At 42.6% G+C, this 22,746-nt stretch overlaps 2 protein-coding genes and 1 non-coding gene across 8 annotated transcripts; all 3 read left to right on the top strand.

Annotated features, from left to right (window-relative positions):
* Nucleotides 1–3,839: 3,839 nt before the first annotated feature.
* Nucleotides 3,840–7,835, top strand: LOC144534292 (uncharacterized). 3 transcript variants are annotated; one of them, XM_078276143.1, is made up of 4 exons: nt 3,840–4,017; nt 4,463–4,544; nt 4,856–4,998; nt 6,664–7,835. In XM_078276143.1, exon 4 carries the CDS (start codon nt 6,666–6,668, stop codon nt 7,284–7,286), a length of 621 nt encoding a protein of 206 aa, XP_078132269.1. In that variant the 5' UTR covers nt 3,840–4,017; nt 4,463–4,544; nt 4,856–4,998; nt 6,664–6,665; the 3' UTR covers nt 7,287–7,835. The 3 variants fall into 3 exon arrangements, with proteins under 3 accessions (XP_078132269.1, XP_078132267.1, XP_078132268.1); XM_078276141.1 differs by having other exon boundaries at nt 4,463–4,574; XM_078276142.1 differs by having other exon boundaries at nt 4,463–4,630.
* A 562-nt stretch (nt 7,836–8,397) lies between these two features.
* Nucleotides 8,398–8,469, top strand: trnaa-cgc (transfer RNA alanine (anticodon CGC)). The gene has a single exon. It is a non-coding gene; the product is annotated as a tRNA-Ala (tRNA).
* Nucleotides 8,470–8,744: 275 nt separating this feature from the next.
* On the top strand, nt 8,745–22,421 carry dtx4a (deltex 4, E3 ubiquitin ligase a). 4 transcript variants are annotated; one of them, XM_078276177.1, is made up of 10 exons: nt 8,745–8,955; nt 9,161–9,294; nt 9,511–9,725; nt 11,386–12,565; nt 20,562–20,623; nt 20,957–21,118; nt 21,222–21,283; nt 21,379–21,699; nt 21,803–21,892; nt 21,993–22,421. In XM_078276177.1, the coding sequence occupies exons 3-10, from the start codon at nt 9,518–9,520 to the stop codon at nt 22,221–22,223; spliced, it is 2,316 nt and encodes a 771-aa protein (XP_078132303.1). In that variant the 5' UTR covers nt 8,745–8,955; nt 9,161–9,294; nt 9,511–9,517; the 3' UTR covers nt 22,224–22,421. The 4 variants fall into 4 exon arrangements, with proteins under 4 accessions (XP_078132303.1, XP_078132302.1, XP_078132305.1 ...); XM_078276176.1 differs by having other exon boundaries at nt 9,158–9,294; XM_078276179.1 differs by lacking the exon at nt 9,161–9,294.
* Nucleotides 22,422–22,746: the final 325 nt, after the last annotated feature.

The raw sequence follows: 22,746 nt of genomic DNA, 5'->3' as shown, positions 1-22,746 counted from the left end.
CTCAGCAGACTATGCAAAGCATTACATCGTGGCACCCTAGCCACTATCGGGCATACAAGTGGCTGATGGTGGTATCATAATTGATGGTGGCGCTGTAGTTTAGATTAGGGCGCTAATATAACCAGACAATCACTTTGTCCAGCAATCAACACTGAAACTGCTAAAGGGAAATCCCAGAACTCGGTCCAAGTTAAAACCTATTGAGTGGGACCTAAAGATAGCTGGAGCAATTCTCCAACTCTACCTGTATCAAGTCAACTTTATTGTCAATTCTGCAATATGTGCCAGACATACAGAGCAATTGAAAATACGTTTCTCTCCGACCCATGGTGCAAAAAGGACACATACAAGTATAATATAAAAAAGATGAGATATATATACAAATAAGATGAAGAAAGATAAGTTATATATACAATTAACATAAGTAATATGTACAATACAATAATAAATGTCTGATCTAAACCAGAGTGGTTGGTTGTTGTTGGACTTGTGTGCTAGTCATGGGTTGTCTATAACGAACACCATGTTCAAACATAGGGATGCTCATAAGTGTACTTGGTACCAGAGCACCCTAGGCCAAAGGTCAATGATCGATTTTATAATCGTTTCATCTGATCTGAGGCCGTATGTTTTGGACACTCGGGTGAAGAGAGGGGCGGAGCTGTCAACCGATCACCATCTGGTAGTGAGTTGGGTCAGGGTGTGGGGGAAGACTCTGGACAGACCTGGTAAGCCCAAACGGGTAGTGCGGGTAAATTGGGAACGTCTGGAGGAGGCCCCTGTCCGACAGACTTTCAACTCACACCTCCGGCGGAGCTTTTCGTACATCCCTGTGGAGGCTGGGGGCATTGAACCCGAGTGGACAATGTTCAAGGTTTCCATTGCTGAAGCTGCGGTGAGGAGCTGTGGTCTTAGGGTCTTAGGTGCCTCAAGGGGCGGTAACCCACGAACACCGTGGTGGACACCGGTGGTCAGGGAAGCCGTCCGACTGAAGAAGGAGTCTTTCCGGGATATGTTATCCCAGACGACTCCGGAGGCAGTTGCAAGGTACCGAAGGGCCCAAAGGGCTGCAGCCTCTGCCGTGAAAGAGGCAAAGCAGCGTGTGTGGGAGAAGTTCGGAGAAGACATGGAGAAGGACTTTCGGTCAGCACCAAGGTACTTCTGGAAAACCGATCGCCACCTCAGGAGGGGGAAGCGGTTAACCATCCAAGCTGTGTACAGTAAGGATGGGACGCTGTTGACCTCAACTGAGGAGGTAATAGGGCGGTGGAAAGAGCACTTTGAGGAACTCCTAAATCCGACTAATACGCCCTCTATGGTAGAGGCAGAGCTGGAGGATGAGGGGGGATTGGCATCAATTTCCCTGGTGGAGGTTGCTGAGGTAGTTAAACAACTCCACAGTGGCAAAGCCCCAGGAATTGATGAGATCCCTCCAGAAATGCTTAAAGCTCTGGGTGTGGAGGGGTTGTCTTGGTTGACACGCCTCTTCAACATTGTGTGGAAGTCTGGGACGGTGCCTAAGGAGTGGCAGACCGGGGTGGTGGTTCCCCTTTTTAAAAAGGGGGACCAGAGGGTGTGTGCCAATTACAGGGGTATCACACTTCTCAGCCTCCCGGTAAAGTCTACTCCAAGGTGCTGGAAAGGAGGGTTCGGTCGATAGTCGAATCTCAGGTTGAAGAGGAACAATGCGGATTCCGTCCTGGTCGTGGAACAACGGACCAGATCTTTACTCTCGCAAGGATCCTGGAGGAAGCCTGGGAGTATGCCCAACCAGTCTACATGTGTTTTGTGGATCTGGAGAAGGCGTATGACCGGGTGCCCCGGGAGATACTGTGGGAGGTGCTGCAGGAGTATGGGGTGAGCAGTAAGTCAGACTCGTTTCAGGTAAGAGTTGCCTCTGCCAGGGCTGCGCTTTGTCACCAATCCTGTTTGTAGTATTTATGGACAGGATATCGAGGCGTAGTCGGGGTGGAGAGGGGTTGCAGTTCGGTGGGCTGGGGATCTCATCGCTGCTTTTTGCAGATGATGTGGTCCTGATGGCATCATCGGCCTGTGACCTTCAGCACTCACTGGATCGGTTCGCAGCCGAGTGTGAAGCGGCTGGGATGAGGATCAGCACCTCTAAATCGGAGGCCATGGTTCTCAGCAGGAAACCGATGGAGTGCCTTCTCCAGGTAGGGAATGAGTCCTTACCCCAAGTGAAGGAGTTCAAGTACCTTGGGGTCTTGTTCGCGAGTGAGGGGACAATGGAGCGGGAGATTGGTCGGAGAATCGGCACAGCAGGTGCGGTATTACATTCAATTTATCGCACTCGCTAGACGAAAAAGAGAGCTGAGCCAGAAGGCAAAGCTCTCAATCTACCGGTCAGTTTTTGTTCCTACCCTCACCTATGGTCATGAAGGCTGGGTCATGACCGAAAGAACAAGATCCAGGGTACAAGCGGCCGAAATGGGTTTCCTCAGGAGGGTAGCTGGCGTCTCCCTTAGAGATAGGGTGAGAAGCTCAGTTATCCGTGAGGAGCTCGGAGTAGAGCCGCTGCTCCTTTGCGTCGAAAGGAGCCAGTTGAGGTGGTTCGGGCCTCTGGTAAGGATGCCCCCTGGGCGCCTCCCTATGGAGGTGTTCCAGGCATGTCCAGCTGGGAGGAGGCCTCGGGTGAGACCCAGGACTAGGTGGAGGGATTATATCTCTAACCTGGCCTGGGAACGCCTCGGGATCCCCCAGTCGGAGCTGGTTAATGTGGCCCGGGAAAGGGAAGTTTGGGGTCCCCTGCTGGAGCTGCTACCCCCGCGACCCGACCCCGGATAAGCGGATGAAGATGGATGGATGGACAATAATAAATTCTAAATAGTGCAAATGAAAGGCAAAATCAAACAGTACTGAAAACTAAAGATATTGAAGTGGGCAATACAATAGAAGGTAGAGTTCCTGAATGTCTTTATTATAAAGTGGCCGGTGCTGATCTTGAAGGGGAGGGGGTCAGAGTCCAGAATTCTTGGGGGGCAGAGGGGAGGGTGTTGAGCTTCTCGACACCCTCTATTTTGTTTTTTTTTTTTTTTTACCAAAAACATTTTGTGACATGGCAGGTATTCTCCATCTCAATCCGTGACTGATGTTTATGTCCTCAACTGGGTAACACGGTGTAAATTGACTGTAGAGATTTGGTAAGGCTGTCTTTGTATGCTAGGGGCTGTGGCTGCCTGGCCCCCGGAGTGAAAACAGGATGTGGTCAACTTGTTTCACATTAAGAAGCCGAGAACAGTGTTTGGATTTTATCTGTTTTTTTCTGATAGGTTCAAATATATAGAATATAATAATAACCTTAATGTTTTGCATAAATCAAAGAATAATTAGGATCTTTAGTTCTTGGGATTGTCTTGGACTCATGTAACACTATTAGACCCCTTTTTTTCAGTGTAATGTTAAAAGATACATAACTTCCACTTTAGAAAACCTCAGCTGCCCTTATGGGAGTCAACGTGTTATCGACAACCCGCTGACATATCTTGTATGCTTGTGCTAGGTTGAAATGTGTCACAGGAAATAAATATACTGTACATGTATTTCCTGTGAGTAAATTGTAGTCGACAAAGAGTATGAATGTTCCTAAAATGCACTTAATATATGTTGCATAACGTCACCTGCACCTGTGCTGCAAGCTGAAAGTGACACAAGTCAACTTTGCAGAAAAAAATTCAAATGTGTATGTCTTCCTCTTTCCATAAATAAATAGCACATTTTCATATCTGTGCTTTCCACCACACCCTGCTTGAAGTTGTCTTTAATCTGTGTTCTTCCCCCCCCCCCTTCAGCCTCCACCTACCTCAAAGGTCTGCAGCGAGCTTTCTTCACCATATTTCATGCATCACCCACCCCTTCTCTCGTTTTCTCTCTATCTCCTCACACGCACACACACACATGCTGTTACACAGCTCAAAAGTACCTTAAATTACACAAGTGAGTATCTTTACAGTGTTCATGTTCTGGCACCACTAACTTTTTCTTCTGCTCACAACTTTGGTAAGTGTTTCCTGCCTTTTTTAATAGTTTGCCTCTTTACTCGTTTTTGCTGCACACATTTATGTCTATAATTCTTAAGTCTTAATTAATCATAATATGAATGCCTCATGATTTGTCTGCTCTTCTGTGTTTAATTACAGCTCTGTATATACATATTTCGGAGTTAAGATACTTGAATCTTTGACTTAATAGACTTTATGTTTTAAATGGTTGTATAATTATAGTATTGAAGGCATTTATTTACCACCTAGGTCAGTTATCCTCATGCATTTCAGTGTTTATAGCATGTTTCACATATTTCACATCTATATTTTCATTTTTTTACTAAACATTATGTTGTAATGCTTTATGTCCGATCTCTAGGATTCTAATTAAGCATGCCTTAAAAAGTTCCCTCCCATGGCAGGCTGACTGATCTGATGCTGTTCAATTATCATTTTGACAGGAAACCAGCAACGCTGCAAGTGGTCTACTAGCTTCCTGTCATCCCAGACAATGCACACAGTTTACAGTCAAACAAGATAAAGGCAATACATACTTCCTGTTTCATCTGCAGCGTACGTTTGTATATTGCAATTAAGAACCATTGGTTACATTTCAGCCAGCGTTGATGGTGACTTTTTTTTATTACAATTGTGTCAGGCTTAGATGTCTGTATTGAAATAATATATTTTAATGTTAAAATTGGAGTGGATTTCTTGGTAATCTGCTGAGTGTGTAAAACCTGAAATGCCACACCAAATTAAATTGAATGGATAATCTTTTATGTTAGGCCATCTAAAGGTTTGGCCGGAAGCACCATGGACTGTTTTTAGTTTTCTAATTTTCTTTCTTCTAGATCCTGAATATACATTTCCAATGGATCTCCTGATGAAAACTTCACAGCTGCTTTAAAGTACGAGTTTGACTGCACAATTCTGCCTGAAACTGTGACACCAAGCCAGTGGGACTTTTCTACTCAACAGAGACTTTTCTAAAGCGGTAAAGTACATTTCTAAATCTAATCTGTCTCTGTTTTGTGGGATTTACAGTTTGATAACTGAAAGGATTTCTGGTGCTCCTGGAAAGAAATAGCAAAGGATTGAGGCCTGGTTCAAATAGCCCACATAATGTTCAGCATCTGTGTCAACCTGTTTTATGTTGCCTCCAGTAAAATGTGGATTTAGTTGCTGGAATCATCAAATAAAATGGCTACTTTATTTAAAACAAATCGTATGACCTGTAAGAAAATACACTTATTCACTTTTATGCTAGATGAGAGGCTTGATGCCACTCTCATGTCTGTACGGTATATATATATATACTCACTGTATAAAATAGTGTAAATATCAAGAGCATCCAGCCAGCCTAGTGTGGTGGAAGATTTCTGTCAACAGACTGGGCAATAAAGAAGTTTCAAACAACAACAACAAGTTGTTCCGTGATAGTTTGTTCAAATTTATTATTGCTTGCAAGCAAGGAGATCGAGTTACACAGCACACGTATCAGAGTACAGTGGAAGAGATCTCAAAGTAGCACAAAAAGACAAGAGTATATATATATATATATATATATATATATATATATATTTTGCAGAGGAACAGCATCATGTTTGCTAAGGATGAAACCAGGAAATATCTTGCTATAGCAGGATAACAAAACAATAAGAAATCAAGACACATCTGGGCGCACGCGTCTGGGAGTCACTTCTCTTATGCAGTAATTTTTCATCGATGTCCGCAACATAACCTTTTCTGTCTAGTCTGAAAAATCCCCTTATAGTCCCCTCAACATTACCTTTCTGTCTGAACTAAAACATCCCATTACACTAGCTTAGCATTAAGACTGGAAACAGGTAAACAGCAAGTCTGTTCAAGTTTAAAAACAACAATTTGGAGTTTTACTGGTGGTTATGTGTTAGAATATTTTTTATTGAGCCTGGAGCCTTTGGGCAGAGCTAGGCTAGTTGTTTCTCCGTTTCCAGTCTTTATGCTAAGCTAAGCTAACCAGCTACTTCGTCTACATATGCTGCCTTTAGGCTCGTGTTTACCGTGTTCAAGAGTTCAAGAGTCCATATGAATACCCCCCTCTTGTTGTATTCACAACCTCCAAGTTAAGTTAAGTTTTCAGAAATGGCTGAGGCCATGGAAGTTAATTTTTCGGTGGATGGTTATTCAATATATTGTAATTTTAGTCTTATAGAGTATAGCTACTAAGTAACTGTTAATTTATACAAAAATATGTCACGTTTGTCTTCCAATTTCTTGTTCCTCCGCATGGAGTTGAAATACAACCTGCGTCTACATTTCTTGGAAAAAAAAGCAAAGAATGACAAGAGACCATGTTGCCATTTCTTAGCAGCGGTGTTCTCACGACTTAACCACTTGAACGCCAAGCATATCCTGTACACGACTTCCCATGTCGTAACCATGAGCTCACGAGTTCCATCTGAAGGCAGTAATATTAACCCGAATAGATGTGAGAGCAGGAAAGCGAATAAGCATATTTCCCAAAATGCCAAACTATTTCTTCAAGAGACAGTGCCACTGAATAGACTCCAAAAACAACAAATAAATCCCAATCCACACTGGGATTTATTTGTTGTTTTTGGAGTCTATCCACAGTGGATGGGACCATGCTAACCCCTTTTCTCTCTTTTCACTTCAGGCATGACTGATTCTGAGAACGCCTCCACTCAGACTGTGCTGATCCTTTTTTTCTGCCTAATGGGCTTAATTGTATTGTTGATCCTCTTGTACAAGAAGTTGAACAGGGAGGCCAGTGGAGAATATACTGTGCGGCGCTTGGTGTATAAGGAAGGAGGGATCAGGGACCGGGTGAGAGGTACAGCTTTAGCTCTAGGGACACGTTTCGGAGTCCAGCTGTGGCCTCAAAGTGATACTGGGGAGGATGAAGAGGAAATGCAGGAAGTCCAAGTTGAGGCTGTACAGTCGGATAAGGGTGGTAGCCAGGGGAGTTACAGCGAGGGAGCTGACCAGGAGGAGGAGGAGGAGGAGGAGGGGGAGGATGTGGAGAAGTCTGGAAAAGGAGGTGACACTTCAGATGATAACTCAAGTGTGGAGGGTTCAGAGGCAGGGGGGCAAGCCAGGCCAACAGATCAGGAAAAGGCAAAGGGAGACACCGAGGAGAAAGTGGGAGATGAGGAAGGTAAAGGTGAAGCAAGTGGAGGGGCTGGAATGTTGATAGATCTAAAGCCATTCTCTGGTAGTGCCATCTGGTCTGAGGAAGAGGGAGGTGAGGGCAAGGACAGTGATATGACTGCACTGTGAAAACAGAATTTAAAAAGAAACATTAAATATAAGGGAGGCTTAAGAAATGAGTCATGAGTCCAAATTCCCTAATTAGCTGTTAAAATATATTTTTCTGTCAATTTTATTTCCCAACATAAATGTCTAAATGCTGTTCCACACTGTGTTGGCCTAAAAGTACTGGAGCCACCCTATAAAACAAACAAGTTTCCATTTGCAGGTTGCTAAAACCTCATCAATTCTCACTAAAAAACATTTGTATTTGTATGTAATGGTAGCTATGGCTCTGGTCTTAATTCCACTTCCTGTTAAAAAAGGTGATTGATGAATGAAGTCGTTGTAAATATGCAGGAGTACACTGGATTGGATTTTGAATGTTTGTGCAAGAGTTTACCTTACCTAAAGTAAAACCATATGAGTAAAACTGGTCAAATTAAACGTTGTATTACTGTGTCAGCGTATTGCATGCTGTATATTGTGGACTGTGGCATATGTTTTTTTACTGCTTTAAATGTTTTGTCTAATTTACATGAAACTTCAAAACTTCAAAACAAGATAGATTTTACTGTTTTTGTATTGTTCTTAATGTCAAAACAATTAGTCGATTGAATGATTGTTCGATCCCCAGCAAAGTTAAGTCATTTTTAAGCAAAGAAAACTAAATTTAAAAGGTTCCAGCTTCTCAAATGTGAACTGATGAGTCAAACTTTCCATCAAGTTACATTGTTATACTGTTAGTTAGCCTACCTTGTTGCATAATGTGTAGTAAAAGTAGATCAGTAGTAATCATTATGTTGAATGTACTGCAAAACTATGACATTAAGCTCTATATATAGCTGTGAAAGGATGTAATTATGATACCATGAAATTAAACTACAATAAGGTAGTTGAAATAGGCTACATCTTTACCATTGACATAGGCTACATGTTTAATGAATGTATTGTATTGAAAGGCAGTTCATGAACGGTTTTGTTTTTTGAGACGTTGTACACTGTAACAAAATTAATAAAAAAAAAAAAAAAAACTTTTTCTCGTTAGTAGTGACTTTTTTTTGAGACATGCATGGTGTATGACATCATCAACGTCGATGACGAACATTCAAAATACGTTGTTGTCCTTATATTGACCAATGGGGATGTAGCTCAGTGGTAGAGCGCATGCTTCGCATGTATGAGGTCCCGGGTTCAATCCCCGGCATCTCCAGGCTTTTTAGATATCAGACTATAAAACATGTAACAAGATAGTAAAGTATGTACAGCTGCGAATAAATTAATATAAAAACATTTCGAAATACAATTTATACTAGCGATACAGTTAACAAAGAGCGTGTGAGATGATCACAGAAGAAAATTTGTGATTGGCCAGACGGAACACTTGCTCAAATCGGATTGGATGTGAGAGGTCTTCAAAGAGCGTGAGTGTGGGAGTGTTCACACACGCGAATGTCAAACATATTTTTCACCGGCCAAATTATCTTCAGTGTGAGATCCACTCGATCGAGACATTATGAACCAATAAGTAACCCCGATTTAAAGTAAACATAACTGTAGTGACACATCATTAAAGCAATTATGTAACCAGAAATCCGGGATTGTACCTCAAGACTGAAGACATTCAGTGACAGATGGAACATTAAAGCACCCAAACTGTTCTACAAAGCAGTAATTTGACTGGAGACAATCTAACCCGGTAAATATTATTTGCTTTCAGGAATATGATCTTCCCTAACAGATAGCACAGATTTGGTTAAAAAAAAGAAGAAGAAAAGAGCAACCTTGCATTGCAACGATAAGAGCCAGTCTGTCACAGTAACCTACTTTAAGAGTGCCGCACCACCGTGAGCATCCAAGTTGCATTTTCTCCTCTCACCCTAACTTGATTGTGATTTCAGTAGACGTCACTCATCTGCATAGAGAGTAAAATGCAACCATCCTGCAAGGCTTTTTGCGCCCTGAAACTCTCTGTAGCCTCGCCGTGTGATAAAAGGACCTACTAATTGCTGCATAACCGAAACTACAAACATGGAAGGTACAGTTTGCATGTAGTGTCATGCCAAAATATATATTTATATGCACAGATAGGAAACACATCTGGGTTGCAAACTGTCCAAGATGGATGCAGCGCCGCTGTGCGCAGGGATGCACGGCGGAGCGGCAGCAGGGTGTCTTTAAATGCCCACCATCCCCGCGGTTTCGGTTTTATTTATGCCACCCTATTGTCAGTTGTATTTTTTCACCTTTGCAGGAGTAGGATGTTATTAGCATCCGCTGTAGTGGTATGGGAATGGCTGAACGAGCACGGACGCTGGCGGCCCTACAGCCCGGCTGTCTGTCATCACATCGAGGCAGTCATCCGGAGCGACCCGCGGTGTGGTAGTGTTGTCCTCGGCCAGGTGGACTCTCGCCTCTCGCCCTACATCATCGATTTGCATTCCATGCACCAGTTCCGACAAGACACAGGTGAGAAGCAGAGAGGAGAGAGACACAGGGCGGAGGGTGTATACGGTGTAGCCGGGCCTGATGGAGGCCTTTTTATCGCTCATGTGTCTACTTTATCTTTGCAACCCCTTATGTTGATTCTGCTCCAGAAGTTAATGCCCTGGTGGGAGTGTTTTGCTGCAAAGTGGCTTCTTATTTTTGCAGCAATGACATCAGTGCCATTATTTTTATTTTTTATTTTGGATCCCTAAATCTCGTTTCCCATATTTTACACCTTTCCTGTATTATGTTACATTATATTTAAATGACAGGGAGAGATGCTGTGTGTGTGTGTGTGTGTGTGTGTGTGTGTGTGTGTGTGTGTGTGTGATTTTGAAAGGTGTCAGTGGTGAAGTGAGTTATTCTGGTAGGACCTGTGTATGTTTGCATGTGGCACCTAGGCCACAGCTGAAGTGTCCAGTCATAGCCACAGATTCATTTTATTTTTATACTGCAAACACTGCCATCAGCACCATTGCCTTTTATAGCAGAATATGGGCATAACAAACCATCCTTCACAAGTTAAAGCTTCATGAAAGAGATGCAAGCAGAGCAGTAAGACAAAGCCGGGAATTGTCAGTTGTCAGATGTCTAACTTTGGCAGAGAACCCAACACTACCCCCCACCCCCACCCCCTTTGTGAAGTTTGTTTTCCAAATCCAGCAGAAGAAATAGGGGATGCTGTCTAAATATTAGACAGTGAGGAGGAAGGGGGGTGGGGGGGGGTTCAGGAGTCTGAGGTCATTGTTAAAATGAGGTAGATGGGAGCAGATCTAATGAATGAACTCCCTTGTTGTCTTGTTAAATGTCTAGACCTACTGTACCACACACACACACACACACACACACACACACACACACACACACACTGTATGGTACACATTCAAATGGTTTCTATGAGTTGTGTCATATATGAGATTTTTTTTGTTCTTTACTTCGGAAATGTTTTGATATATGTTTGATCCTACATGTATTTCAAATGCTTAATTTTACAGTATACTGTAAAAAGTACATGAAGTGCATTTTACAGTTCTGACAAAACTGCCTTGTGATCCCAAAAAGGTTTCATCTCTCACTTCTAGATTCAAGCTCACTCATCTTTGAGAAATCTTTGTAGCCCTTTGTGTTTCAGACACAGGGTTTGATATGTGAAGGCTTTACAGTATAAGAACTCTGTAGAGTTTCTCTGGACACTCTGGGAAAGCAAACACAGCCAGCTTTGGGTCGGATCAAGGCTGCCAGCCAATCAGAATTCAGAACACCGTGTGCTGTTTCCAGGGGCAACCTGTTTGCCCAAATTCTTAGCAAGCAAACACAGACATGTTGAATTTGTTAAGGTTGCAATCTACTTTTCCACAGTAAATACGACAGTCAGCCACTTACCTCCTATTGCAGCCACCTCTCATCACCAAGTGTCATGATAGTAGTTCAGGCTTAAAAGAGAAAGATGATCAGATTTTATAGTTACAGTAGAAGTCTTGCACATGTAAAAAATCAAGCAGTAAATCTGTCCAAAGTGCTATTCATGGTAATAATCCAAATGTAATATGACTGTATTACTAGCGGTTGTTGCACCTTTTTCAAATTGTAATACTGTGCATGAATCTTTTGCATTTTTCTGACCTCCTAATTACTGCCTTAGGTACCCTTCGACCGGTACGACGTAGCTTCTACGACCCAACCTCAGCGCCAGGCCAGGGCTGGTTGTGGGAGTGGGAGAACGACGCTGGCAGTTGGACGGCCTACGACACAGAGGTGGGCATCGCAATCCAGGCAGCACGCGATCGTCAGCAGCCCTGGCTTGACCTGGCGCCGCTGGGTTTCTGCTACCTTATTGACTTTGAAAGCATGACCCAAATCAACGGGCAGACACAGCGCTGCCGCCGCATCCAGCGCCGCTCCGACCTGGCTTACCCGCTGGTGTCCGGGCCCCTGCCCAAATCCCACCACGCCTGGGGGCCCATGTCCATGCCCAGCCATGGAGGACTGCTTGGTGTGGATGTATCTGGAGTGGGCATGGGAATGCGGATGAGCAGCAGTGGGACTGGAAACGGCAGCGCGTATCCAAGTGGGGCACTCCCTGCCTCATCCATCACCTCCTTGGGACAGCCCTGCGCCTGTCAGCAGTGTATGTTGGTGCTAAGTGTCAAAGCAGGCGCCATGTCTGCTCACACTCTAGGTCGACGACCGCCACAGACCAAACCACCTAGTCCCAAAATCAGCAGTTACCCTGTCCCAGGAGGGTCGTACTCACTAACCCTCCCTCGACCTCCTTCCCTGTCACGGTCATTTTCCCCCCACAGGACGTCCATAGTTGGGGCGACAGGTGGCTTTAGTCTAGGTGGTATGGGTGGTGCAGGAGGTGTTGGAATCGTCGGTGGTAGTGGTGTTGGCAGTGCCAGCTTTGGTTATGGAGGAGGCTTCACCCACTCACTTTCCCTCCTTGGCTCAGCCACCGCCGCCTTGTCCATTTCCTCCACCCGTCCCCCTCCTCCACCTCTCCCCCCTCTCCCACCACCTCCTCCTCCACCCTCCACCACACTCTCATCTGCTGCCACCTCTCCCCCTCACCCCTCCACCTCGTCCTCCCTCTCTGCTTCCTGTTCTGCCCCTACAGTGCCCGCTCCAGGCCCACCTATCATCTCCACGGCCGCCTCCACCTGCACGCCCTCGCCTTCTGCCCGCGTCCTTGGTCCAGTGTCTTCATCTGGTGCTGCTGCCTGCGCAGCCCCTCTGCCACCCCGGTCCAGCCTAGCAGGGCTGAGCCGACCTGCACTGCAGCGTATCGCCATGGCTCAGTCACGTGCCCTTATCGCCTCTGGGTGAGTACACAACCACTGTATGTATATCAGTTCGCTCAAAATATTAATTTACAGTCAAAAGGGTTCTATCATCCAAGAAAAGGTAAGAAACCTGCTGGAAATGAAGTGTATGGATTTCCAATGGAGCATATTAAAGCAAGCTTTACATTCCTACAAAAACCACCCATCCGAAGAATTCAAAATTGTTACTTACTACACAGTTTCAGTTTAGTCCCACACAAAGGCTTTTATATTTATGTAAATGAAAACAAAAACAAAGGGTGTAGTGCTCATTGACTGTAAAGGCAATACTGAATTGGTGAAATGATTAGCTTGAAGCTTAAAGCTGCAATAATCAATATTGTCATATTAACAGTGGATCAAATGACTATGTGCAACATAAAAAGGGTCGGCCAAATTGAGAATTATCACCCACTAGCAGCAGCAGGCAGCTGCTCTCAGTGCAACACCAAACAAAATCCACTGTCAGCTACCTGCCCAGCAGTTAGTGACAAGCTGGTGAGCATTAAGGCTAAAAAGACAACATAATATAAGAATACAAACGCATGTATAAACACACACGTTGACAGACAAAACACGGAGAAGACAGACAAATTGTAAAATGATATTATAAAAAGTATATAAGCAGTGGGCAGTTTGAATGCCAGCTAGTTTAGGACATTTTAATGGTCACCTAATGTTTGTGGCATTCAAATGACATCTTCACAGAGACTGCATCCCTTATCAATATACTGTATGAAACTAAATGAGACCAACTGAACAGGATTTGTAAGACAATCAATTTAGACAAGACATTATAATTAGTTTGAACCCTCATTACACAGTGTCTGACATCAGCGCTCATTAGCATTCATGAGCCTTTAATCTTTGTGACAAAGTCCATCGGGCTTGTTCATTTCAATGGAAATACAATGAAAAGCATTCACATTGAACAAGCCGAGCTCTCACAAGTGTTCCACATTCCAGACATTTATCATGCAACCGCTTAATGATGGATTTATTTTACACACACACACACACACACACACACACACACACACAACATTTACATAATTTGTATATTTTTCATGCAAAAAAATTTCGCTCGGGGGGCCTCAAGAAATCAGAAAAAAATGTGCTAGCTGTGTCACCAGTTATACTGGCAGATGTTATTCACTGGGAAATTAGGTTAGGTTAAATGTTTGGTGACAGAAGCAACACATTCTCTGTGCTCACTTGTGCTTCACTTCAATCTAAGTTTCAGACGCGTAGGGAACGAGAAGTGTGATGTGGAAACTTGAAGCCTCCAGTGCACAAAATAATCTGAGAATGAACTTTACTATGAAGTAGGAGACATCTTGTTTGTAGTAATATTTCTAGATTATGGACTTTGTATTGGGAGAGAGTAGGTTTTATTTTAAGAATTTTATTTAACTTTTTCGTAGAATATCAGACACACATTATTATTCAAAGTATTTATGGATGTCTTCAAACATGTTTAAAGATCCACAACATTTATTAGCATCAGTGTTAATGAATGATGGAAGTGTCCAGGTCTCATAGCCAGAGGGCGCTGGTTAACAATATATATATGTTGTCAGTGTAGTAAAGAGGTTCTGAGAAGATTTTTGGACCAAGAGCACTGCTGTTCCTATTTTATCATTCCTTTTTCTGTTTTTCAGTTGGTTCTGTTTTAGCGCCTTGTTGTGAGCATGCTACACATTTTTAGCATCTACATTTTACCAGATTCCAATTAAATAGCCTATCTTTTTATAACATTTCCCTCGCAATCATTAAGTCTCATTGAAAGAGATGTTTCTGGGGTGCTCTAGATTGTTGTTATGCAGTTGCTTCAAATATAACATGCAAGAAATTCCCACATTGGTCAAACGCATGCAGTCACTTTATTTGTGTTTGATAGCAGGTCTGCATGGAACTTCTTGTACTGTGATCAAACATTGAAAAATGACCACATGCTGTGGAGAATTTCCATGTTAGCAAACCCAACATCGCCCCAGCAGAGAACCCCAGCTTTCTGGATCCAGCTAAACTTCAGATTAATACCAAATACCACAGGCTTAATATTCATGCTTCAGTAATCTGCGTATTTGTCAGGTGAGCTGTGTGACTGACCCATTCTTTCAACACTGAAACAGCCAACGTCCCAGATCAAGAGTCTTTCTGATCCCATCAGCCTGTGATTCTTGCTTACCCCTCTAGCTTCTCTCCTTCTATGTGTTCTAAGCTCCACTTAGTGCTCCTGCTGTCCTCATTTTATTGCTTTATCCCCAAATTCATAAGTGCACCACATGGGTACTGGAGCAGTGGAGAGAACATCTCCCTAAGCTCTACCCAGTGGTAGAGTTCAATCATGGAAGTACATGTGGGTAATTAGGCTCACATTTTTGTTTTGAGCCACTTAAAGAAGAAAACAATTGGGGGGGAAAAGTGGATTATTGACATTTTGAAGCATTTCTTCATCAGTTGACATTATGTTTTAGCAGTATGCCTATTCTGCTGGTTCTGCACTTCTCATTTGGTGTGACTGATATTGTTTTTTTATTGGGGGTATATGGCTCAATCACCATTGTGTTTAACAGACATTTATTTAAATAAATACTCTTCGAGAATATCATTTTAAGATCAGGTAAAATTAATATTATTGATCCTATACAGATAAACTGAAGTATCACAGCAGCAAAAGGAAGTACACGATGCACAGTGCAGATAAGTAACCTAAAAAAGCTAGAATACTACATATTACTGTATGAGCATTTACGATATACAAAATGAAGCATTGAAAAACAAAAAATTGTATTGTTGGACAAAAATGATCACAAATAAGCAACAAAATGAGGAAGTGAGATACATTTTACATTTTAGATAACAATAATATAGCTTATACTATATTATGATTCTCGGTGTAGTTAAAATAAATATAGAATAGATATTAGATAGATAGAATATGTAATAATAGAATAGAAATATATTTTAAAAAGAATAAGATTTGTTATTGTTAAGGTTGCAAGCGTTTGCCTGCAGTGAAATGGAGCAGATGGGTTTCCAAGTGAAGGGTTAAACTCCTGAGAGGTCGCCAATGTCACAGATTATCACACAGTTGCCTTTAAGGCTCTGACACACCAACCCAACGGCCGACCTTTGTCAGAAAAGGCAGTCGTACTGACTGCCTCCCCAAGTTGGTCAAAAAAGTGGCTCAGAACACACCAAAGCGACGCCGACTTGAGCGTACGTTCTGCGTGTGCACGAGACGTAATACGTCTCCATAACAGCAGGCGGCGCTAATCTGTATTGTCGCCCAATAAATGAAAATCGGCAGCTGATTGGACGAACGCGTCACGTGGGTCTGGCTTCTCAAAGCCAGACCATTATGGCGGCTCGTTCGGAATACGATCTCATATTGTACTAAAATAGTTCACTGAAACGTGTTTCTGAAAACATTTGAAGCGAGAAATAGGACATGCAGTTGCTGAGGTCAGTTTAAAAGATTTTCGTCAGATTTTGAGAGACTCTAGTCACGCTCATCCCGCTCGTCATTTCCGGGTTAGCACTCCACCAATCAGATTGGTCATTGAGTCTGACTGCCCGCCTTCCGATTCAACATGTCAAATCGGCCCAAATGAAGGCCGACGGCTCCTTCTGACTGACGACGGCACGGATCACACGAACAGACTTGAGTCACTGACCTCGCCAGACTGTCCGATGGCCGATAATCGGGTTGGTGTGTCAGGGCCTGTAGTCCACACTAGAGTTCGGATCGGGCCGAATTTTTCTGTCCAAGCCCGGCCCGCGTCCGACTGAGCCGTGACCGAACCCGGCCCAAGCCCGACAGGCATTAAGATATTTGCGTCCGAGCCCGACACAGTGTGGAAAGCTTTTATTAAGCAACTGTAGGAAGGCATTCGGAAATGTCAACAGATGAGCGCATCGGCACACACGGGGCAACAAGCGCACATTAATAAGCTGTTTAATTTAAAATGTTCAATGTGTTAACCTTTCCCGATTGCTTCGTTTCCGACCATGATCAGAAAACCAGGGGAGACTCGTTACCTCCAGGGCCGACGTTATATAACGTTAGGGTTATATCTAGGGCTGTCAAACGATTACATTTTCTTAATCGCGATTAATCGTTGAATTTCTATAGTTAATTGCATGTTTTATCTCATGATTAAAATTCTATTATTTTGCATTTCAGAACTGTTTTTAAGTATACATTAACAATGGAAAGCAATTCTTACCAGTGTATCTTGATTGGGAATCAAATGAATGCAAAGAAAATGACTTTATGAACTTGATTTTAAGATTTGTATTTGTTTATTATATATTTAATCTAGTCACACATTTGAATCTAGAGTCAATATTAGGGTTGGGTATTGTTTGGTTTGGATACCGGTGCTAAAGCGGTACTTTTAAAATGGTACCGGTGCCTTAACGGTGCCTGAACCGATCCTTTTTAAGAAAGTAAAAAAAAAAAAAGAAGGGTACTAAACAGTTGGCAACATTAAAGAATGGCTTGTTTATTGCTAAGGCCATATCGTCAAAATTAAATGTTTAATAATAATGTAATCACTACAACAATAACTTATTTCACTAGTAAATAGCTGTTGAATGACAAAAACAACCACCAGATGGGAAAAGGGCATTTAACAACAACTTTGAATGCACCACAAGGCTGTAAATTACCAGTTTCATTACCAGTTCATTGTCTGTGTTTTTCCGACAACAGCAGCTGCAGATTGTTACATCCCGGTGACGGAATCCTCTACAGTGAAATACAGACACACTTTACACCGTTTAGCGTTAGCTGTCAGCACTGTAACCATATTTAGGTTTAATCCAGGTAATAGCTAGCGGTAGGCTAACGTTAGCTGCTGTCGAGTGTAGCGTTAACTAGCGTCATGTGCAGCGATGTTTCTGTTGCCTGTAATGTTTCAGAGCATCAGAGAGAAGCGCAGGCATATCAGTGGCACCAGAATGAGGCACCGAAATCCACGTTGCTATTCCTGCAGTAGCAGGATGTGTTACGACGCAAAGCCGAGTGAAGTGAAAATAAATTAATAAGTCGGCATGCGATTAATATGATTTAAAAAAAAAAAAATAATAATAATTATGCTCGGCCCTTAATCGCGATTAACGCGTTAATGCTGACAGCCCTAGTTATATCCCGTTTCTAGTGAGCAAATGAATGAACTTGGCTTTCAGTCTGGGGTTTATCTCGGACACCGCACACACTGTGTTGGCTACAAAACTTAAACTTATTCCACCAACTCTGCTCCGGTCGCACCTACACGTCTGCTTCCTCTTTCTCTATCTCTCTTCTGCCTACTTTACACACACACTGAGCTCTCTTAAAGGAGCCGCAGCACCATTTTTCAACAAATGCCTTATCATAATTTCTAAATATCTGTCCGAACCCGTCGGGCTCGGTTCGGGTATCCATGCCTTAGTCCACACACCTGCTGTGATACATCTCCACAAAACCTACACTTGTGTGTGTGTGTATGTGTGTGTGTGTGTGTGTGTCTGTGTGTGGCCATATGCTGCATCTTGTATGTTTCTATCATCCAGCGGTCCAGATGGCGGCTGCTCTAATGCCACTAGATTAGCTGGGATTAAAGAAACGGGACCAATTGACTCTTGTTTCCCATCCTTTCTCTGCCTCAATGTCAGTCAGCCAGCATGTTTTTGTGACTTTGTGAGTCATGTATGGCACACACACAGGAAGCTGGCAGTACAGCTTAGACACTTTGTTGGTAAACAAGCAAATATAGTAACAGAGTAGAGTGTAAGCATATTGTCAGGTACAGGACCTCTTGACTGTAAGTTGTTCTGTGTCATGGTTGCATCATTTATAAGGACTCTTCCCACTAGTGAAAACACTGTGCAGAAATGTGTTACTGTCTTTGTTTATACCAGAACAAAACATTCAACCTTAAAGCCTACACTTCAATCTACATGCCTATGTTACCTTATTGTTACCCTAAGAACAAGGTCGGTAAAATGACATTTTCTATATATGATAACTGATCAACTGTCAAATAATAGCTGGACAGATAATTTTATTTAATATTTCAAAAGGAGTTTTGTTCTTTTTATTTTTTTTATTTACCACTTTCAGGTATTGCTTTCTTTGGGTTGTAAAAGAGAATTATCTGACGTCACGCACCCTCTGCTTTGAATTTAATTGGGTTAAAAAATGTTAGCACAAGTCAAAAAGAGCACCCTGCTAGTCATCATATCAATTAGAGGTTTTAGTTATAGACATAATCTATGGTAAAGTATAAAATATATATAATAGCAGTACAGTGTGCTTTATATAATACGAGAAAAATACTCACAAAAAGATAGATGCATTAAGTAGAAATACAAACAAACTTGTTTTAAAGGTTTTAAAATACATACTAAATGAACTGTAATTAATACTGTAGGAGGAGAAAGACAGTATTAAGTATATTTTTAGGGAAGGATTTTTTTTTTTTAATAATGATGTATGCACAGTTTTAAAATATATTTTATTTTTTCCCATTTCACAAATCAAGAGGAAAGACTAAATGGCAAGAATAAAGTAACAGTAAGACAAAATATTTAAAACCCATACATAAAAGAAGAAGAATGACCAAAAACATAGAATAAAAGGCCTGAGGGTGGGTAGTCCTCATGGAAAAAATTAATTAACTAAATAGATAAAAGAGAAATGGATACAAATACCTTTAGTAGGTAGTCGAGTAGCAAAGGCCCAAAACACGTAAGTGTAGCTGACCATTTGAATGATAAAAAGCATCTGTTTAGACATTTCTTTGAAAGCCTTCTTTGTTGTTAGCATGGTGCACATTCTAATTAAATCTATAGGGACTGTAGGTTGTAATGCAAACATTACAGTTACAGTCAAAGTGATCACATAGCACAGCAAAGTTTTCAAATAACCCTGGCCAAATCCAAGGTTAGGATTTTATGATAGCAGGTGTAAGAAAGAAAGAAAGAAAGAAAGAAAGAAAGACAGGAAAGATTCTGTATTGGTCAATCAACAAAGGCAATTGTACACAAGGCAAATTAACACAAGGCAGTGGAAATGTATCTCTTGGCAGTGGCAGTGTGTTAGTAGGCTACGTCAACGAGTCGTATGTGCTCGTGTCTGTCAGTCTTATGGCAGCCAGTGTGACGTGGTAACTGACAGGTAATCACTCCTGTGACGGATATCTGCCCTAGAGTTTAGTCAACAGATAGAAACAGGTGGATTAGCCCTATAAAAGGAGGAAGGAAACATGACACTGGCACACAACCATAGGAAGTGAGAGACAGGGACAGACGAGTGCCAGAGCAAGTCAACTGAAGCGACAAGTGGAAATTATTGCGGCAATATCTTGAGTTTGTCTTTGGTGCTTTCAAGCAGGAAAAATGACTATTATCAGGGTTGGCAGTCCGTAAGTACACACCTGTTTTACCTGTTAATGAGCAGAGATATAGTACAGCAGTGGTTAAGGATGGTTTGACATTTCATTAAAATAAGGGCAAGTTTACTACTGTCTGAAATATTTTAATCAGCAGATTTAGAGGGACTGACACTTTGGATAATCCACAGATCTGGTTGGCAGCAGTTTCATGTAGGAACTATTTTCTTTCTAGCATAGTTGTACACAAAGATAGCAAATAGCAAAATATCTGGTTTGCTTTAATTTGCCTTGTTTAATGCTGCCATACACATCCTAATCTTAAGCCTTACGTAGCAGGAAGTCCTAGCTGGCAATTATAGGACAGTAAGTCAAGTCGTGATGAGCAACGCCTGTTTGTTTATCTATATAACTCGGCAAAAGCTCCTTATCCTGCTGACTGAGGTGAACAAGAAGCTAGCATATGCTGCCTGTCACTCCACCTGTTTACTTGTGACTCATCAGATTCTGACGCCATGAATCTGGGCTGAGGTGACCGGACAAGTTGCATGTCTGCTTTTAGTGTGTCAGCAATCTGTAGATTCATATTTAATTATTTTCTTGTGTTTCAGAGTGCCAACTGTTCCAGTGAAGAACCTGAATGGATCAAGCCCTGTACACCCTGCGCTGGCAGGTACATTATTTCTCATTATCTTTAAATCGATCAGAAGTACTTTCTTTGAAAGTCTAAAAGGTCTAAAATTCAGCTTTTAAGACTTTGAAGAGGCATCTTGTTTGTTAAGGTTTGTTGTACTTTACAGCTCTTTAAATAAACGTTTCAGTGGCACTGATGTACTTCTGTACAGACACCACAGTTAATGTCATTTTTTACATGACTAGACTAAATCCACTGACCATACCTTATGAATATGGTTAATAGATAATTCCCTGGATAAAGAGCTCATCACGCGCTGAGTAAATCTCAAATAAAGTGTCTAACACCCCCCCCTCTGCTGGCTGTATCCAGGCATTACAGGCATCCTGATGAGCGCAGCAGGACTTCCTGTCTGCCTGACCCGCCCTCCCAAGTTGGTGCTTCATCCTCCACCGGTCAGCAAGAGTGACATCAAGCCCGTCTCCGGTCTGGGCCACTGCTGTCGCAAGACCACAAAGAAACAGGCTCGTAAAGGTGGGTTTGATGATAACTTCTGCTTTATGGTTTTCCCCCATATGCAGTCATACCTGCATTTTGGTCATAAACATATCATCATACTTTGTGTTCCGTCACGTAGGGAAGACCCCTGAGGAGGTGGTGAAGAGGTACCTTCAGAAAGTCCGCAATCCCCCAGAGGAGGTGAGTTCTCCTTTATGATTATTTCTATTTCATTCTTTTGAAAACACCTGTTTTCAATGGCTAAACAACATCTTTCGTACTTGTTTCGTACTCAGGACTGCACCATCTGCATGGAGGCCCTGGCCGGGCCATCGGGCTACAAAGGCCCAGGCGTGGGTGGCATCTCCCGAGCCGAGTCGGTGGGCCGCCTGGCACAGTGTGGTCACCAGTACCACCTCCAATGCCTCGTTGCTATGTACAACAATGGCAACAAGGACGGTAGCCTGCAGTGTCCCACCTGCAAGACCATCTACGGAGTCAAGACCGGCAACCAGCCCCCGGGCAAGATGGAGTACCATGTCATCCCCCACTCGCTACCCGGCCATCCGGACTGCAAAACCATCCGGATAATTTACAACATCCCTCCTGGCATTCAGGTAAAGTCTCACCCATGCTTACATGACACTAGCTTCTAAATGATGAATACAGGAAGCGTTATTGATTTTGCTTGGATAATGTAATTGCTGACTTGCTGTTTAGGGCCCAGAGCACCCAAATCCAGGCAAACCCTTCACTGCCCGCGGGTTCCCCAGGCACTGCTACCTCCCTGACAGCGAGAAGGGACGCAAGGTGAATAAGAACTTTTCTCTATTGTCGAACTTCCTGTATGGTTTGAAGTTAATGTGACTGGATAAAGCGTCATCTTTTCTTTCTTCATCTCTTCGTCCAGGTTCTGAGGCTTCTACTGGTAGCGTGGGACCGCCGGCTCATTTTCTCTGTGGGTACATCCAGCACCACAGGCGAGTCAGATACAGTCATCTGGAACGAGGTGCACCACAAGACGGAGTTCGGCTCCAACCTAACGGGCCACGGCTACCCCGACCCCGGCCACTTGGACAACGTTCTGGAGGAGCTCAAGGCTCAGGGCATCACCGAGGAGGAGTGCCTACCGAGAGACTGAACGGAGACATTCACACACGATCCTGAGAAGGGATCCACAGCTGGACAGAGGAATTATTTTCAAAGTCTGATAAAAGATTTACTGAAACAACTTTCAACCACCAGAGATGGAAAACAACTTCTAAAAGCAAAACTCTTTGCTGAGAATAAAATGTCTCCTATGACTGCATGAGTCAGTTTCGATACGTGGGAAATAATGTTTTTCAAGATCGCAGATGATATTCAGTGAAACATTTGAGACCACTGTGCACATACAAGTAAGTGTTAGATTTAAAAAAAAAAAAAATAATAATAATAATCTATACTGTGAGACATCATATCAAGAATGTAATTAAGTGAATTTTAATGAATTGAAGTGTTTACCACGCCTACTACTGCTGCTGCTATGTGGAACTGAAAGGAGGTTAAACTGGAGAAAAGAAGTGGAGGTCTGTACGTTTTGTCAAGTGTTAGTCCACAAGCAGAAGGAACTTGTCACTGCAGATAAATATTTCAAGCGTATAACTGGATATCTGAGCATGAAT

Source organism: Sander vitreus, chromosome 19 (assembly GCF_031162955.1).
Source record: "Sander vitreus isolate 19-12246 chromosome 19, sanVit1, whole genome shotgun sequence".
Lineage (NCBI taxonomy): Eukaryota > Metazoa > Chordata > Actinopteri > Perciformes > Percidae > Sander > Sander vitreus.
Note: the sequence above shows the minus strand (reverse complement) of the source record. Positions and strands in the feature narration are given on the sequence as shown.